General features: G+C 39.3%; 1 protein-coding gene across 1 annotated transcript in view; it reads left to right on the top strand.

The window, feature by feature from the left end:
- Positions 1–20,479, top strand: part of FRMD3 (FERM domain containing 3) — a 251,414-nt gene that overhangs the window by 145,838 nt on the left and 85,097 nt on the right. The window contains exons 4-5 of the mRNA XM_081266586.1: positions 12,192–12,270; positions 18,141–18,238. Of these exons, the coding sequence (XP_081122712.1) occupies positions 12,192–12,270; positions 18,141–18,238 (177 nt within the window). The remainder of the gene's footprint in view (positions 1–12,191; positions 12,271–18,140; positions 18,239–20,479) is intronic.

Raw genomic sequence — 20,479 nt, 5'->3', positions numbered from 1 at the left:
GTGTTAGCTTCTTTCTCCACTCAATCATCTCTGGATGTCATGGGCCCCACCTGGCCTTTGTCTGTGCCTGTCTGGTGCCACTGAGGCTGTGGTTCTGGCTGTGACCTTAGTAAGCAAGTCTCTAGATGTGGCCCTTCTTATTCCTACTCCAGGTCTCTTGCTTGTTGGCTTTTAGCACATCTATCTGAATTTACCACTGCTGAGCCTCAAGGAAACCTGTGGATACTGGCTATGGCCTCCTTTGTGTGTAAACACACCATGCTGCTAGTTCTCCAGTGCTCTCCGGAGGTTCCACAAAGAACATTTCCCCTCAGTTGCTCTGGGATTTCTTTTACTTGGTCCCTATACTTCACCCTATTCAGTCATGTGCAGAATGTTGAGGGGTGCTGGATTCCTTTTTAAAGATCTAGATAGCATCTCAAACTTGGCTTATCCTAAGCTCTCTACCTGTCTTCTCTTTCCACTCCTTATCTCCAACTAGTAATGGATCTTCACCTCACATACAAGATTAAGATTCTAAAACCATAGCTTTCTTATCCAACAACATCTATAACTGTTTCTCAAATGTAATAAAAGCGCTATTACTTACAATAACCATAACAAGTAAAACATAAATTTCTTACAAATAAATGTACATTATTTCTTTTCTTTTTCTTTTATAGTACTGGTGGTTGAACTCAAGGCCTTGTGCATGCTAGGCAAATGCCCTACCATTGAGTTATACCACCAGCGCACAAATAAATGTAATAAGAAATGTTCAAGATCTAGATAAACAAAACCATGGAGTGCTACTGTGGAGTTACTATAGAGTATATTTTAAAAAGAACTCAATAAATGGAGTCTTCTCATGTTTTTGATTCATGCTGCTTATAAAATTAGTTCCTCACAAATTAATTTGCAAATAAAAATTTCAGTGAAATTTGTTATGGCACTTAATAGTGATTCTAAGCCTTATTTGCAAAAGGAAATGTTTAACAATATATAAAAAGAACAATGATGGAGGCATTGTTCTGTTAGATTGCAAATAAGAGCCTAAAACAATAGAAGCAATAGTAATTAAAAGTCACCTAGAAATAGACACATGTAGAAATATTTTTGAAAATATTTTTTTCCTTTTTTGCCTATTTTTCTTTTTCTCTTTCATGTGTATGTGTGTGTATGTATGTGTGCGTGTGTGTGTTGCTAGGGTTTGAACTCAGGGTCTCATGCATGCCAGGCAAACACTCTACCAGCCCTATACATAGCAATTAAGATACACCCAGGAATGGTAAAATAAGCAGTGGAAAAGAAAAAGACAATCTTCACATTGATCGAATATTTATGGCAATATGGGTTATGATAAAGATAGTATTTCATGTCAAACACAGAAAGATTATTCAAGACATGATTTGGGGGTAATTTTACATTTGGGAAAAAATTGAAGACATATCTCATACCATACATGCCATGTAATTAATTCCAGATATATTAAAAATCCAATCAAAATAGAAGATTGGTGGACTAGATGAAGGGGATTGAGGGGGAGGGAGGAGGGACAGGACAAGGGAAGGCAGTAGAATGAATCTGACCTAACTTTCCTATGTACATATATAAAATACAGTGAATCTCACCATCATGTGTACCCACAAGACACTAAAAATATAAGTATAAAATAATAAAAAATTCAATATATTTTATAATCTATAGAAGCTTCTGGTAAAAATCTAAGAGTACTCTTTGTACTCATGGGGCAGATCAGGGCTTTCAACCAAAAGGATGAAACTCAGAAGTAACACAATGAAGTGCTGAGAAATTTGTGCAAAAATTAAACTTTTGAGCTAGAACATCTGGTTTGTTCACTGCACATTAAAACCCAAGAAAAATAGTGAAAAGAACATTTGCTAAACATACAAGATGCAATAGTATGCAGAATGTATAAAGTAGGACACTACAAACCAAAAGATAAAAACAGAAAAATTGTGCAAAAGGTTCATAGAAGAAACACAAATAAATGGCCAATAGCTCACAAACAGATAGATCCCCAGTATCATTAGTAACAAAGGAAATGAGAATCAAAATGAGATAGTTTTGTTTATTGTGTTTGGAAAATTACAAATATTGATGATATCCAGTAGATGAGGATGAGAGTAACACTTTTGGTGTTACTTTGCACTGGTAAAGTCATTTTGGAGGGAAATTTGGATGTATCTTTCATGAATCAATGCTCCTGTGTCTCTTGATCCAGCAAGTCAATTTCTGTGAATCTCTCAAAAGAAAAAAAATCTCTCAAAAAAAATCATTCACACACACACACACGTGTGTGTGTGTGTGTGTGTGTAGATAGATAGATAAATAGATAGATACTCATTGCTATATTGCTTGTAACATTGAGAAGTGAAGCAATGGAAGGCCTAGCAATTTTGTCAAGGCTAAATAAATGATGTAGAATATGCATAGTTATTAGAAGAATGAGGCAGACATATATGTTAACATAGAAAGATTTATTAGATATATTTTCAAGCCAAAAAAGCAGATAAAAATGCCACATATAGAATAACTCATTTACATTAAAGTAAAATACTATTTGTACATAAGGATATAAGTACATAGAAACAGGACTGGAAAGGTGGATACTGTCGTTACCTCTGGGTAAGTAAATGGTATAGAGGGACATGAGACTTTTACATTTTATTATACATTATAGTTATATTTTACTCAGGTCTCTTATGATAAGAATATATGCATATATATCTTGGTTATAAAAAAGGTAAAAGAGATAAAAGAAGAGACAGCTTTATGCAAAAATCAAGATAGAAACAGAAAGGAAGACTCAAGGTGCATTATGTATTAAGAATCAAGGTGCATTATGTATTAAGCATATAAAAATAGGGACTTAGATGAAAGCAAGCCCACTTACTCTTCTAATAAACAGGCTCTCTGCTTAATCCTGGCTGGTGCCTGTCTGAGACCTGATTAGCTCAGCAGGGTAGTTAAGATCATATTCTTGCCTGATTTACCAGACATTGTGTTGCTCCCAAGCACCCTGGAGGGGTAGGTGTGCTTGGAAATGGCCTCTACATGCCAATCAGGGTGGGAGGACCCCACCTCTGCATGATACATGGGTCCACACTCAGTTATAGTAGCAATCCTGAGCCAAGCTGCGGGATGATGTCTATGTCTATGGTGCTCTTTCCTTGAATTCCCATGCCACTCCCTGGAAATCTGAGATGTTATCTTATTCCTTATACCCTCCTTAACTTTCTGGCATCCCCCTTGGGGCTATCCTATGAAGCTTCCTCACTGGTGAATGATTTTGACAGAGAGAGAGAAGGAGAGGAGAGGGAGAGGGAGAGGGAGAGGGAGGGAGAGAGTTGACATTGATTTTGCTTCAGTGTAAGCAACAGAAGGAGAAAAGCCATAGATCCTGCTACATTCAGACCTAGCTTGGATGTTTGACTCCCATCTGGATTTGTTCTTCCAGTTGCTCCCCATGATGAGTGTATTAGTTTTCTAGGGCTGCCATAACAAGTTATCACATACTGGGTGATTTAAAACAACAGAAATGTATTCTCTCACGGTTCTGGAGGCCAGAACTCTGAAATCAAGATGTCTGCAGGGCCAGGCTCCCTCTGAAGGCTCTAGGGAGGATGCTACCTTGCCTATTCTAGCTTCTGGTGGTTGCCTGTAGTCCCTGGCTTTCCTTGGCTTGTGGCTGCATCCCTCCAGGCTCTACCTTCATCTTCACATGGCCTCTCCCTGCATTTCACTGTGCCTTTGTGGTCTTTCTCCTTTAAAGAATCAGCCATTGGATTTAGGACCCCTGTACCTTAGTAGGACACATCTTAATTTAATCATTTACATCTGCAAAGACCTTATTTTCAAATAGGGTCACAATCTGAGGTTCAAGGTGGACATGAGTTTTTTGGGGGGTGGGGCTGGAACTGCCCAGCTCACTACACTGAACAATCACTCTCTGACCTCCCAGACCCTCAGGATTTGTCTACTTTTTGGTTGGCCTTTATGCCTTTGTTTTGTAGCTCATTTTTTTCTTCCACTTTGTGTATTTTTTTCCCTGAAGTTGATCACATATTTCTGAAAGTAAAGCTTTGCATATTTTGTTTCTCCAAATGCCTGTAGTGACTGACAGTGACTCTGTCTCCAGACCTTCTGGGCCAGCCTATCCTACTGTCCTCATTCATACTCACAGACATATCTAATCATATCCCAGTATTGAGTTTGGGAGATTTCCTCACCTGGTCCATGGCCTAATGGACTGTTCATGTGATTAGTTCATATTAAATGCTTGTGGGCTAGATTGTCACGCTCTTTATGGGGAGCAAGTGGAAGAAGTTCAATAGAATGAAACCATTGTCAAAATCCAAGTCCCTAGCTGCTATGGTTTAGTTTTGGTGGTTTTGTGTCTTCCCAGTTTTTTTCTTCCCAATGCTTCTTTTCAGGAAAAGCAACTGTGATTTTTGTTCAGGCCATGGGGGAAGGACGGGGGGGGGGTGTCCCAGAACTTCCAGTTCTGAAAGTCAGTTTCTCTCATTCTAGTGATAGTTCAGTAGGTAAGGCCAGGTACCTCTTTCTGTCAGATTGAACTGTTTCATCAAATTTTTGCCTTTAATCCATCTGTTAGAATGTTAATGCAATTTGGGCCTATAAATGGTTTCCACGTTGTGGTCTTTTTTTTCCAGTGTGGAAAGGGGTCAATGGGAACAATCATGAAGACAAATCCCGTTGTTTTCATAATGTGCAATTCTAAATGCACATTTGACAAGACACAGATTTATAATTTTATCTTAATTCTTATGGTATAGTGGGGGTGACATTAATACCAATTTGATTGAGTGCCATGAAGAGTCCTATGGCTCTAGGGAAGACCCAGTGCTCCTCCTCATGGAGAGAAAGCAGAGGGACAGGAACTTCTCCTGGAGGAAGCCTTAGTTCACTAGGATGATAATTCCAGAAGCTTCCTTCTTCCTTCAGGGTTTCCCATGCTTTTTCCTAATGGTCCACATGAATCAAAACTCCATTTGTGTTGGTAACACTGATGTCTGAATGAGAGCCGTGATGGGCCAAGAGGTTCCCTGCTTGCTATAGGAGTACTTGAGGTAATTCAAACGTGGGCCAGGTGGGTAGGAAAACTTTGCATTTTCCTTTGGTTGGAGATCCTTTATAATGAGTGATTTGGGTTGCAATTTAAAAAAAATAAAATCTCAGTACCAAGTTATGTAAGTTGGTTATGGATGTTATTATTGTTAGCGTTATAGGTTGATTTACACCTACCAACATGGGTCCAGTTGGTTACACAACATCAACAACAAGCAGGTGCTTGGGTATCTTGCCTTCAGAAAGGTGCTCTTGATAACTTTTTGGCTAAAGTTCCCAAGTCAGTGCATTCTAGTGAGGGCATCAAAATCTTCCTATAGTTGCAAGGACAGCCAAAAATCTCTTCATCCGTCACTTATCTTATAGCCATTTCATTGTCACTCCTCCCTGACATATGATAGTCCCCCTATATTCTTTTAATAAGATAAAGGGCCAAATGAAGTTGAAGGGCATCACCTCAACCATGTTGCTCCCTCCTTGCACATGAGAGTAATCACAACTTGGCTGTGCTGAGCACTGAGTAGCCAATAAATCACATCATCTTTACCATTGTCTCTGTGGACAAACCTGACTGCTAGCTGAAAGGCCTGCAGGCCAAAAATAAGTTTCACATTTGAAATGGTTGGGGAAAAAAAAAGCAACAATATTTACTTTCTGGTCTCTCTAGAAAGTTTACTGACTCCTACTGTCTGTGGTTGCTTCTATCATTTCCCCATTTTACAGATGAGGAAATAGAGGCCAAGAATTTTAAGTTTGGCTTTATCAATTTGTTCAAATGATGAACTCGGGACTAGAAGTGATGGATCCAATGTCTCTTTCAGAGCATCTTCTGAACAGGCATAGGCAGTCAGAGAACTCAGGGACCAAGGATTCGAAAGACAACTGCTCAGCATCCCGGCATCCCCTGAGAGTTCTTAGATTGTATGTATATGTGTGTGGGCATGCCTGTGTGTGTGAAGAAAGCACAAGTGGGAGCCATAAGAGGAGGAGGATGACTTAAACACAATTGAAAACACTGTCTTTGCATTGAAAGCAGAGGTGACACAATAGCTATCCTTGCAGTAGAAGCGATGGGGGAGCATCACTATTGTTGATGCTGACGGCAGCAGATATTGTTAAATGATAATAATCCTTTCCAAGTGAAGAGAGCAGGCAATCATGCAGTCTACATTCTCTGTGGCTCCCCCCCCCCCTTAAACATATCCCAAGAGTCCTCCTTCATTGAGTGAGTGAGCAGTGCTCTTGCTATCAGTGCTCAAGTGTCGTTTTGCCTGTGTGTTCACAGTGCTTTCAAACTCTTTAGTTATTGAATGCAGCACAGATGCCTTCATTAGTGTTACTGTGCATGCCATGTGGACAAGAGGGATATGGGGGTGCCATCTTTTGTCCTTATTCTAAAGCCTCCCCAGAAAAACATGGGAGGGAGGATGTTCGTTTGCTCAGGAATAAAAAGATATCAGTTGTATGAAGAGGCCAGGAGCCCCCAGTGCCTCCTTGGTTCTCCCATAAAGAAAGCCTCAAATTTGTGGGTATGAGAATTTCTATCTGCAACATCAAACCCTTTGCAGGTTCTGAAATTCAGACAAATTGATCCCACTTGTTGTTCTTCTCAAGAGTCCCAAAAGAGGAAGGCACAAAATATGTTCCAGGTACAGGAATTTCCCTAGGACCTGCCAGAGCTGTGGACTCTATACTTGAACTCTGTTTACAGGAGACTTGGGGAGATTTTTCCTGGCTGTGAGCCAGAATTATATGAGAAAGATCATGAGTGTGTATGTATTTCCTGAAGTTATGCTTTTTATTTCCCTATGATTCTTTATGATGATTCGAGAAAGATTTTTGTATGTTAAGGAAAGCTGCTAAGTGATGTTTCTCTCTCAGAAACCCTATTTGTTTCTAAAAAGATTTGAGTAGGGTTGTTGGTTAAAAATAGAAACTTCTTTTTTTTTTCATTTCCACCAAGGAGCCTGCTCAACTAATCATTTCCTCTCCCCAACTTCATTTCTGGGCAAGATCTCAACAGAGATGATAAAGTCTGTCTCTGCTTTATAAATGGCTAGACCTCTCCCCATGTTCTCAGTGTTAACCAGCCACCAAAATAATGATCCCTGGGATATGCTGACACAAAAAGGGGCCACTGAGCTGCCCTGAGGATATGCTTGGCCTCCTCAGCCTGTCTGGCAGGCATGGGTTGGCTGGGAGAGAGAAGCCCTGCTGTTTTCAGAGCAATTACATGCTCCTGGCATTTAAGAGTGGGGTTTGCATTTTTCCTTTTCTCTGCTACTCAGTGGTATTCTCCGTTTTTAGCACTTATATGGCTGAGTAAATGTTTTTCAGCTGTTGAGCTGAGCTCAATTCAGTCTTCCCCATCTCCTCCCTCTCATTTCCGCCTCCTGTTTCCTGCTTTTCTTGTGGTAGGAGTGTTTATCCCAACAAAACAAAGTCTTACATTTACATAATGGCCTGTGTTTATGTGCCAAGAGCTCATCGAGTATGTCTGGGAGTGGAAGTTGGTTCTGTCCCCACTTCCATACAGGAAACAGGGCTTAGGTGGCTTTGTCAAGATCACTGCTGGAAGTACACTTCAAAACTTGGAGTCTCATCCCCACCATCCTGTGTGACCCCTCATAGATGTTGGAGTCTGAGTATCAGAGCAGAGAAAGACTACCATGCAGTGACCTTTCTGGCCAAACTAGTAACAATACACAGTGGCTGCTCATAGTGACACTGATGAGATAGGGCCCCTGTGCAGGGTATGGACTTTATTGGTTCACAGTAGTTCCTTTATCAGATGTGTCTATTTACTGATTCTGCACCAAATGTTTGGCTCAGATGAGAATCATCCTTTACTTCACCCCCTTCCCTATGACTGAAGAATAAGAAGCTGGGTTTGATGGAGTTGCTTAGCAGCTCGCAGAAGGCAAGAGGCAGCTCTCTACAGGGAGATTCAGGACCTTGGACATGTCCCAAGGAGTAAAAATGCTGGCTTCCAGTGGAACCCTGAAGTGTCCCCTTCAGCAGTTACACAGCTGGTGTTTGTTGATTGACTAAAAATTTTAAATGCTCATGTCTCTTTCCCTGTTTGGTGTTCTAGAAAGTGTGAAGAAAATTGCAATTACCTTCATGGATTTGGTTGGAGGGTGGTGTGAAGAGCCATAGAAGTGGGAGTCTACTCTCACTCCTTAAATCCTCTCTTTTTCTTTTCTGTGATAATATGACCTTCTAATATCATGCATATATCATTTATTTTGATTTTTATACCTGTTTACCCCACTAGAATGTGTTCACCATGAAGATAGGATTTTTTGCCTGTTCAAATTTGCTGTTATTTGTATAACACCTAAAACTGTGCCTGGCAAGTATTAGGTGTTCAATAAATAACTGCTAATTGAATTTAGTTAATCTTCCTTCTAGAAGTAGCTACTGTAACCAAAACCAGAGTATCTGAATTTGTTCCAGATGTTGAGGGGGCTGCCGGGTGGGATCAAGAAGTTGAAATAAAAGAATTTGAGGTTTTCAAAATGTGAATACCAAGAATTGCTGTAGCGATTCAGACTCTGGACCTTCTGGATTAGTATTTTAATTCTATCACAGGAATTAAGGAACTGATGTGATGGCAGAGTCTAGCTGTTACTTTTGACATCTGCTTGATGCTTCAGATTCATCGTTTGTTATTTCATTAACTTAGACAGATGGAAGGTCAATTATTTTTTTTTCTTTTTAGGGTCAATCTTACTGATAATTGCTCTGGGGATAACACGTTGAACAGACATATAGGTCATACCATCATAAATTTTGTCATCCATAACTAGAATAGTATTTTGGGGGTAATTATCCTTTTGACCTTTTCCAGCTTTGTAAAGAAGCATTCTTTGACTTTACTACTTTTTAAATGATATGATTTTGCATTCAGACCCTTAAGTGAGTTTTTCCAGGCCTGGGTGAAGAGGTTGAAGTTCTTGAAGTTCAGTATAGAACCCTGGACTTACTGGTTCACTGTGCTGGAACCAAGTGCTCCATTTAATACAGAAAACTCTTTCTTTGGTTGTCCACAATACATGAAGCTAAATGGATATGAATGACACAGTAGGGGGTATATGAAGGTAGAAGAGAACAGAACATTTTGGTCTTGAAAAGTGTCTCCTTCTGTTTTTGTTCTGCTGCCAGCTACCACTCCTTTTCTGATAATGGTCTACTGATGAACATATCATTAGTACGATGTATAAATCTCTTCCCAGATCACATTCCAGAAAATGGAGGGGGATATTAGAGCATAGTGGGTTTTTAGGTGTGACTTAGCAACAGCATATGTGAAAAGAATTAAGAGAATAGATTAAGAGTGTTATAAACTCCAAGTGAGTCAACATTGAGGCTGCTGTTGCGAGGAAGCAATAATTCTGCCCAGCGAACCCTGGAGTGCTGTGGTTGAGGAAGCACAGAGCAGATGAGAAAGTACTCAGGGCAAGGACATTCTGAAATCTGACATGAGGAGGAGAAAAGAGAGCTGGGAATGTAGGACCCTGAGTGCTGTCTTCAAACGAGGTGGGCTCTCCATGTGGGAGAAGCATTAGATGTTTTTGGTTCTTCAAGTTTGAAGTGAGGTTGACTGGATGGAAGGATTTCCTGGGTTCAGAGATGTACCAGAGAGGTGCCCCTAGGCCCCACTGCCTGGTCCTTTAGGAAAAGTACTATTCCTGACTTATATATGATCAACTCAGACACCTACTGAAGCCAATGCTAAGGCATGGCAAGCAGGTATGCTACCCAGGAGGTAGAGAAAGGACAACATCTTCTGTGATCTTCTTCTTTTCTAGTCAGCTGACTTTATTTTTTTCTGCTTCTTTTGAAACACTTTACAATACCTATTGACTCAACAATTCAACTTTTGGAGATTGTACTTTATGAGTAAAAATTAGAGTAGTTCATGATGTATGCACAGACATGTGGGTGTATAGTATAATATATATTATACCTATTATAGAATTGTTTGAATTGCAAACATGTGGAAACAACCTGAATGACAATGAATTATTACAGTGGGTTGGATCTATATCTACTATCTAGGAAGAATAGGCAAGATATAGAGTTAAGTGAGATAAATAAGAGAAACATATAGTATGATTTCATTTTGAGAGAATAAACTTAAAAAAATTCCCCTGTGTAAAACTGGGCTTAGTATATGTTTTTGTGAGGATGGAAAAAGGAGTGTAAGAATGTAGATGAAGTTAACAATGGTTGGGGAGCTTGGGGGTGGATGAGGTCTGGTAGGAATCTGAGAGACAAGAAGATGCAGGAATAGAGATGAAGGAAATCAAAGGGTAGGAGAATGGCTGCATGTTCATACATATGTGTGTCTGCGTCTATCTTTATTGGTTGTGTATAAGCATATTAATTTAGAGGACAGGAAAAAAGACAAAGGAAAGAAAGGAAGAAATAAAGAAAGAGGGACAATTCCTTTCCTCTCACATGTTAATCCCATCTTTGGTTTTGCTCCTCTTTTATAAAAATGCTCTCAAACTTTCTGTTAAAGACAATCTGGAGATTTTATAATGAAAAATCATCTTTCAAGTTTTAATAATTTAGATATGGTGTTTTAAACAAATTAAAAGGAAATCTAAGGAATTTTCAAAGGTAAAATATTTAATATTTTAAGTTAAGACTGAATATCTTGATATCATGAACAATGAATGACGGAGACTCAGTTGTATGTTTCTAAGTTGTTTTTTGCTATGTAGAATGTGTCTGTTTTCTCCTAGTACTTCAGAAATATGTATACTTTCCTAAATCTAGGGTACACAGGATCAAGCTAAGAGCACTGGCCCAAAGCTCCTAATTTACTATAAGGAAGAGTTATAAGGTGTGTGTGTGAGAGAGAGGGAGAGGGAGAGAGAGAGATCAGTTTTTCTTTGCTAAGATAGACATAAAAATACCACTATTTTCTTGGGATTTGGATGCTTTCTATTAGATTATTTAATAACTATTTTCCACATTAAATTATATCTGTTATACCTTCATATTTGAAGTAGACGTTTCTTTCTACATAAAGAATAGCTATGCATTGTAGAGTTGGCTGGTTATTTAGCCCTTGCTTATTTTGAAATTGGAATTTGGGGAGAATAGGATGCTGTTTCATATTCCATCTGATGTGGACCCAGAGCTGATACCAGGCAGCTATATTGATTGATAAAGAGGCAAGTGAGCAAGTATGTCAGATCTATGGCAACAGTGATAGGGGCATAGTTCCTTGATTTTAAGGTGTTCAATTTATATACTAACTCAAATCTTAATTCATCTTACTTCACATGTATGCATTTATTAGGGTAACAATGCAAATAAGCAATGGACTTATAATTGAAGATGTTAACTAATAAGAACAAAAAAAATTAACAATGTTAGAAATCCTGAGGAATCTCATTAGCTGGTCATTGAGTTCTGGATTTTTAATGCAGTTAGAACATCCCAGAATTATGAACCTCAACTAAAATTGCTGCCTATGTAGTACCATCTTGATTCAGAAATGCTAGAAAATTATAACAGTGTTTATTTTCATACAGTCAATGGCCTTATATGTAGACAATACTTAAAAACACTATGAAGTAGGCTCTGCATGGCTATTTACATGTTTTAAAGTCTTAATTTTAATTCAAAGGCACCATCATTTTGGGAAAACTAGTCATGTATAGTGACATTTTTCCACTTCACAGGCTGAAATATCTTTCATGATCCCCCAAACCTGAATGGTGCTAATGGGCAATTTATCTGTCACAAGTGGGTGGGAAGAATCAGAAGAGAAAATGTCTGTGGAGCTGTGACTGAAGAGAATAAAGGAATGAAGGTCAGCTGTGATGTGGAAAGATGTCCTCACTGACTAGGTTGCTTGTATTCTGCATTTGCTCTCGGCGTCCTGTCAAGCATTTTCTTTGAGTTTTGTTGTCACTGTTGCTTTGTTTTCTTGGGCATTCTATCTGCTTCTCCTGGTGAGGCACCCTTTCCCCTGCCCCTCCTGGCTAGTCCGTGAGGCTTCATGGCTGACGTTCCTGTGTGTTGGAGTCCGTGGTCTTCTGCTGCTTATCTCATGCCTTTTCTTTATGATGTTTCAGCTCATCCACCATACACCATGTGCTTTAGAGTGAAATTCTACCCACATGAACCCTTGAAGATTAAAGAAGAGCTCACAAGGTATTTTCCGTTTGTTTGTATGTTTAACCTACACCTTTAACCAGCCGTGGCCTCTGCCATCTTACAGGCTTAGAGGCGCCTCTGGTCTAGATCATAACCTCTCAACCAAGCAGGCGCTAAACTCAGTCATTTGGCCAGAAATGCTCTCGTACATTTAATTGTCTTGGGATTTTTTTTTCCCAAACAATTGTCACTGGGAGTGTAATTAGCTGCACAAAAAAGCAGTGGTTTTGAGGGGGAGGTACTCTGAAGACATCTGACAGTGGGATGCTAAAAATAAGTAGATGAGGACTGTCTTTAGGATGTGGGCAAATTCATAGCTAGTGCAGCCTACTTTTGGGATCTTAGCTGTTTGGGGAGGAGAAAGATCACAGTCCAACAGAGTGGACAGTTGGTTGTTCAGTTTTCTGCTTGCTAAATGATGACTCCACTGGAGCAGGTTTCCTTTCCCTTACAGACTTTTCTAAGTTTGAAGTTTCCAGTTCTCAGATCTCCTCTCTTCACATCTCCCTCTGCTGGGGTTACATTCAGTTCACCTTCTGGAGGTTTTGCTTTTTGGCAAATGTTGCTGAGCAGGCCTCTCCCCAGGGAGGCCAACTTCATAGTGGATGGAGGAGAGAGAGAACTGTTGTGCACTTCATTTTTGATGGGGCTCTGATTTGGTGACCCCCCAAATCACTGTATATAATCATCTCTCAAAATAATCGGCTTATGTGCAGATGCAATAGAAAAGCAAATGCAAATTGCTCTGATCATTGGCAGGGGGAAAGATAGGGTTTTTAGGTATTTTGCTTTCTTGTTACCCAGAGTCTCTGTTAAAGCTTGACCCCAGTGGCACTGAGGTGACTTTGGAAGAGAGCAGATGGTTCTGTTCTCTGATTAATTTGCTGACAGTCATTTAGAGAGGTTTGTGCTGGGGGTAGAGGAGTAGGGAGAGAGGCTATGTATGTGTGTGGAAAGGAGGAATAATAGGTCATTATTTTACAATCTGTCTCTTTTTTTCTTTTTATTTAGGTAGGTAAAATTCATATAACAAATTAATTCCATGATCAAATAGCATACAGCTCAGTGGCCTTGAGTACACTCACAACAACCATCAATACTATCCAGTTCTAGAACATTTTTTATCATCCCCCCAAAAGAAACCATATACCCCAAACCAGTCACTTCTTATAGTCCCCTTTCCCAGCCCCATATCTATTTTCTGTCTTAATGAGTTTTGTCTATTCTGGATGTTTTATATCAGTGAATTCATAGAATATGTGTCTTTAACCTGATTTTGGTTTGAAAATTTATTTGATAATTTCTTCCTCAGTTCTGGCTATCTAGCCAGGGCCAGAAGTTGGGTGAGTTATCAAAAACAAACAAACAAAACCAACAATAATAACAGACAAAAGAAGATATTTGTTCTGCACTGAGGGTGTTAATGTTGTAGTTAGGAGGATGAGATTAAAAAAAACCTGCTTTACTTTTGTCATTTGTTTTCTCCACAATCTTGTCTGGAGGATAAAAATCGAATGTGTCACAGTATAAATTAAGGATGGATCTTATGTTGTTGATGAGAAAGGTACTATTTGAGAGCAAAAGAATACAAAGGTTTCGTTAATAACCCTACTTAAGCCCCTGTCAGTTGAACTTGCTAACATTTTCCTGACTTTGACTAAATAACTCAGGCACAAGCAGTGGAATATTGTGAATATTTCAACATTTCCAAAGGAAATTAAGAAGTCCTCTGCCTCTGCATAGATAGATTTTTTTTCCTATATGTCAAATGTGTCACACTATTATGTGTAATTAAAATGTACCAATTAAGACTTAATTGAAAAGGAAAAAAATTAAATGTGGCCTACTTTTAAATAAATCTGACAAAATAGAAAAAAATACTTTTTTTCTTAGTCAGCATGGTCCTTAGTATTCCAGACTAATTTACAAATTGTGCCCAAGTACTTATAGTTTAAACCCTTGTCTTGAAAGCATTTAGCTTTTTCTAGTATGGTAAGTTATTATTTTGTTGTAAGATTTGACCTAAAATTTGAAGAGGATTTAATATATGAGCAGTTGAAGTCCCATTCATGACCATGCTTATGAATAAAGAAATGTTAAGGAACAGGTTTAAGAGGGCAGAGCAACAAAAATACCCATGAAAAAGGATATTTGAAATCAGTTTTTATCCTCTCCTCATCTCTCCACCATTTGAGCAATCATCTTACAATCATTTAGATTTCTGAGCTTTTATAAATGCCATATGCAATCAAATGTAGCCAAAAGTATGTTGGTTTAAAACATATTTTTTAGTGAGAACCATCTTTAAATTCATGGAAGCAATATCATTTATGGCAGCACAATAATTCATGCCCCTGATCCTCTTGTGTTTTGGTTGCTTAATCCTTTCATGCAGGAATGATACTAAGGAAGATGGATTATTTTTTGATGGTGGTTGTATTAAAAAATGAGCATTCTGAATCTGAAGCCATCAAAAGCCCCCATGGATTATGTTGAGTCTCCAATAAATCCTTGATTATCTCCAGAGATCACTGATATGAGCAAAGACCCAAGATGTGATGCTGTGAAAGTTGATTTTCTTTTGTTAGGAAGCTTTCATCAAACCTGATTTCTGAGTTACAGGATTAGAACCCAAACCTCTCATTCATTAGTAAATAGTTGTTTAAAATTTTTCCACTACTAAACTCATCAAAAAGTAGAAACTAATGCGTTTGTGTTCAAAACACACATTCAACAATTAGAAAAGAAACCTCATGACATTTGGCCTGGAAGTTTACAGTCTTTAGAGAAGGAAAGATTTGATCATTTCAAGTACTTAGATCCTGACTTTGGTATTCTGGACAAACCAGGGCCATGGTCTTAGAAGTGAGGTCCCTGGACCAGCTCAATACTGAGCACAGTGCATAACATAAAGCAGGGTGAGATAAAGAGCCATCCATTAATATTATCTGGGAACTTATTATAAATACAGATTATTGGTCCCTGCCCCCGACATACTGAATCTGAAACTCTGGGAGGGGACAGCAATCTATATTTTCACATGGCCTCCAGGTAATTCTGATCATGTCAAAATTTAAGAACCATTACTCTAAGATAATTTGTATTTTCAAAAGCACTTGTTTCTTTTGGCAGACATTAAACTGTATAATCCAGTGGGGTATAGTATGGTCACAAGGTTGTGCTACCACCATCATGATGTAATTCCAGAATATTTTTATTCTCCCTAGTAGGAAGCTTGGTACCCCTCCTCTCAGTCCTTGGAAACCGCTAATCTTGTTTTCTGTCTGTATAGATCTGTCCTTGTTGGACATTTTGTATAAATGGAATTATACATTATGTGACCCTTTATGTCTGGATTCTTTCACTTGACATAACATTTTCAAGATTTATCCTTGTTGTAGCATCTAACAGTACTTTATTCATTTTTATGGTTGAATAATATGCTGTTGTATAAATAGACCACATTTATTTTATCAACTCATCAGTTGGTGGATATTTAAGTTGTTTTCACTTTTTAGCTATAATGAATAATGCTCCCATGAATATTCACATATGAGTTTTGGTGAGGGCCAGATTCTGATTTAATTGGGTCTGAGGTAGATTTCAAGGACTCATGGCATTGGCGTTTTTCAGAACTCTCCCTGAAAGATTCTAATGTGTAGTCGTGGTTAAGAGGTTGCAAACTGGTGCATCCTAGCCGGTTTTTGTTTGGCACTATAGTGATTTTTTTTAAATTTTATCTTATAGTCTAATTTTTATTTTCTCTTATATATGTATTTTTAATTTATATATGACAGCAGAATGTATTACAATTCTTATCACATATATAGCACACAATTTTTCATATCTCTGGTTGTATACAAAGTATATTCACACCAATTTGTGTCTTCATACATGTACTTTGGATAGTAATGATCATCACATTCAACCATCATTAATTACCCCATGCCCCTTCCCTCCCCTCCCACCCTTCTGCCCTATCTAGAGTTTGTCTATTCCTCCCAGGCTCCCGCTCCCTATCCTATTATGAATCAGCCTCCTTATATCAAAGAAAACATTCTGCATTTGTTTTTTGGGGATTGGCTAACTTCACTTAACATTATCTTCTCTAACTCCATACATTTACCTGCAAATGCCATGATTTATTCTCTTTTATTGCTGAGTAATATTCTATTGTGTGTGTGTATGTGTATGTGTGTATATATATATCACATTTTTTTATCCATTCATCTATTGAAGGGCATCTAAGCTGGTTCCATAGTTTAGCTATTGTGAATTGTGCTTCTATAAACATTGATGTGGCCGTATCCCTGTAATATGCTGCTTTTAAGTCCTTTGGGTTTTGAAAACAATTTGTTGTAACACTTAAAATTCAAAGGTTTCACTTATGAATCTAATCTCAATGTACTTTTAAGTTTAAAAATAAACTATTTTTTTAATCAAAGGAACACACACACACACACACACACAATAAGCACTTCCATGTGTATCATTTTAGAAGTTAAATAGTACTAGAAGGTTTATAATTAAAACAATCCCCCTGTCCCCACCTTCCCAACACCCAGCCTTTCCCTAAAGGTTAGCACCCTCAATTTTTCTAGATAGTGGATGTGCTAGACCAGTGCTCTGAGCTACACCCCAGCCCCTTTATACCATTATTTCTTGATTTGCCAACTTTAGTCCTTGTCTCCTGACTTCCTGCCATGGTGAAAAACCACTCAGTCTTTCTCTCCTATCCCAACTTCACTTTTCTTCCCCCATGACCTGGTTATATATAAGTTTTTGTTAAACCAGGGGTCAATGTTACTTTAAGTATGTATCAATATTACTCACTGAGCCAAATAATACATTGTAAACTCTTTTCCTCTGCATGCTTTCTTTTTTCTCCAAAGTTAGTAGTAGCCTCATGTAATCATTTGTTTGGTTTTTCATCTACCCATTGTTATTTTTTTCCCCAATGTTCCATCATCTCTGCTATTTCCTTATTTTGCTGAAGTAGATCTTCCAAGTTTCTTTGTGAAATCCAACACTTTATCATACATATCTATTTTCCAACCAAGGCCAAAAACCTTCACAATGCAAGGACCCAAGTTCATGGGCTTTGTCTCAAAACACAAAGGTCAGCCAACTGCTTTTTCAAAATGAGGAGAGACCAAAGCTCTGGGGAGCCTCACATCCTTGTCCCAAGCTCAATTTTCTGAGAAACTGGGCACATACTTTCCATAGGGCTGGAGCCAAGAGGTGGCTGCCCTCATTGTAGGGAGCCCCACCTTCTGCTTTTCTTTTCTTGGCCACCTTGCACCAGCCCATTTCCCTGGCCACAGGTTTTCCTGGCCTCTGCAGGCATCTACATCCCTGGAGAGGAGGACAGGATACAGATGACAACTCTAATCATGAATCTGCTGGCTTTCTGGCCTTGTGACTAAGCCTTTTTTTTTTTAATTCATTAATGTTTCTGTCTACCAATGAGAAATGACATGCTAGTCTTTTTACTAACTGAATCTGTTTCCTGATTCTTCATTTCAAATGGAACTTGGGTGCCCAATATCTGAGGTATGGTGATGATGATGGTGGCCATGGTTGTCACTGTATGGGAGCAGTGGCTGCTGGGCCCTGTGGCTTCCGTTAATTCTTTTCATGCCTTTTGGAAAAGGCTGAGCCCATATAGCTTTGAAATCTGATAAGATCTGTTTAGCTACAGATACTCTGGATTTTCTAAAGGTTTTTCTCTGCTTGGAATGTCTAGACTGCCACCTGGGGCTGGGTGGGGCTCTGGTGACCCGGGTAGGCAGAGCATGAACAATCCTCCTACCTCTTCCAGGCTTTAGCCAAAACTTAGAGCGACTGTTTCTGCTTTTGTGTTGCAGGTACCTTTTGTATCTGCAAATTAAAAGGGATATTTTTCACGGTCGACTGCTGTGCTCCTTTTCTGATGCTGCCTACCTGGGTGCCTGTATCGTTCAAGGTGAGTCTGGCCCCACTGTGCTCTCTCCCATCATTACCTGAAGCTGCAGAGCTTTGTCCCATGCCTCCCCTCTCCCCAAACTGTGCCCATCTTGTTATGTCTGTGGTTGGAGGTGTGGTGGGACTGCAAATGTAGCACAGTGTCCCTTGCTCAACTTCTGTCCGAAGCCAGTGGAATCTTGGTGGAAGGCTGGTCTGAGATGTTCACAGCAACCTCTGCAAAGACAAAGTGTCCTACAAAGTCCCTAAATAGGGTGCAGAGTGTCTTTTTCAAAATTTCTGAACTGTGTAGTTATTTAAGAAATCCTCTAGAGGTATGAATATTCTGTGTTTTGAATTATAACTACCAAACATGAGGTCTAAGGGCATTTTGAGAGGGGGAAACCGTGTCTAGGAAGGTAAGTTTCAAATAAGGAAGTCATCCCCAAAGGATGGATATATATATATATATATATATATATATATATATATATATATATGTATGTTTGCTCATCATATATGTATATATATATTTCCATGTGTGTGTTTGCATATATGTGTGTAAGTATATGTTCATGTGTGTATATGTACACATATATTTTCATGTGTACCTGACTGTGTGTACATAAATATTCCTATGCGTGCTTGTATGTATTGTGTACATGCATATTTTCTTGTGCATATTGTGTATATGTACATTTTAACATGTGTATATGTGTTCATGTATATTTCATGTATGTATTTGTATGCACGTGTGTATTTCATGTGATGTATCATGTACATGTATATTTTCCAATGTATATGCATGTGCATGTATATTGTGTCTAATTCCTCAGTTTTTCTAACCATGTAACAAAGTGAAGTGAAAACTAGTTTCACTATCTCTTATACCTCAGTTTGAACCTTTTTTCCCATTTCCTGGTTATTTCACCATAGACAAATTGCTTAAGTGCTTCATGCTCCAGTGTCTTCATCTATTAAATGAATGGTCAACCTTCTTCCCTGGCTGTGTGATTTCATGAGACCATTCTGCACCAGGTGGGGGGAAGTGCAGGAACCTCAGTGGTGGCTGCTGTTCTTTTTAGGGTTAAACCAGCTGCAGGGAGAGAGATCAGTGGGAAATAGTGAATTCAGAGACCTGTGTTGGCTTCTAGATGCTTCTACCTTGTAAGGACAGTGTTTGAGAGAAGGCCCTCTAGTTCCTGAGGCAGCACATTGCTGGGGATGTGCCCAGCACTCGAATGAAGTATCGGTTGGGTGTGCTGTTCCCTGGGGTTTGTTGGAAGGCAGCTGGCCTCAGGGGCTATTTGCAGAGACCCTGATGATCCAGCCATTTGTAGAAGAATGCTTTTGGCATGTCTATGAGGGGAGAGGGAAGGGAGGGAAACATAGAAGGGGCGGGGAGAGAGAGAGATTAGTGCCTGAGTGTGTCAGTTTATGATGGATCTAGAAAGAATAACACAGGTGACAATCATCTACCTGTCACAAGGCCAGATTTCATTCAGTGCTTAAGAGAGACTCTGACCTTCTCCTGGGGATCACACTGTGGCCCACCTCTGTGCTCGTGGGACATCCTGTGCTGTGAAATTCTTCCTTTGACCCTATTCCCAGGTGTATCTGTTCTCTAAGTATTCTGAAATGAGTGTTGGGTGTTAGTCTGCAAAACCCGAAAGAACAACTTAGAGGAGAAGAAGTTTATTTTGGGCTCCTCTGAGTTCTTTCTTGTTTCAGAGGTCTCAGTCCATGTCAGCAGACTCCGTTGTTCTGGGCCTGAGGTGAGGCAGAACATCATGGTGGAAGGGTGTGGCAGAGGAAAGCTGTCAGCTCATGGCAGCCAGGGCGGTGACGGGGGCAGAGAGAAGTCATGGACAAGATACAAGGTGTAGTCCTCAAGCACATGCCTCCAGAAACCTACTTCTTTCAGCCACGCCATGCCTGCTTATAGCTACCATTCACTAGTACATTCCTTATTAATCCACTAATAAGTTACAGCCTCCATGATCTAATCACTGCTTAAAAGCTCCATCTCCGAACCTCACTGTATTGGGGGTTATGCTTTCCAAACATATACTTTGGGGAGTGTGCTGTGTGTTGCTTTTTCCCTTCCCTTGGAGCATCCTAGTGCAGTGTAACAAACGTTGGAAGAAGTGTTAAATCCCTTGGATATTTTCCGGTTTAAAGTGTTCAGAACTAGAGTGATTCTGTGATGGGAAGTAGTCCGACGGGCTGTGAGGTGGAGAATGTGCTTGAGAAAGCCATTTCT

The sequence above is a fragment of the Spermophilus citellus genome (genome assembly GCF_964194105.1).
Source record: "Spermophilus citellus genome assembly, chromosome: 2".
Lineage (NCBI taxonomy): Eukaryota > Metazoa > Chordata > Mammalia > Rodentia > Sciuridae > Spermophilus > Spermophilus citellus.
Note: the sequence above shows the minus strand (reverse complement) of the source record. Positions and strands in the feature narration are given on the sequence as shown.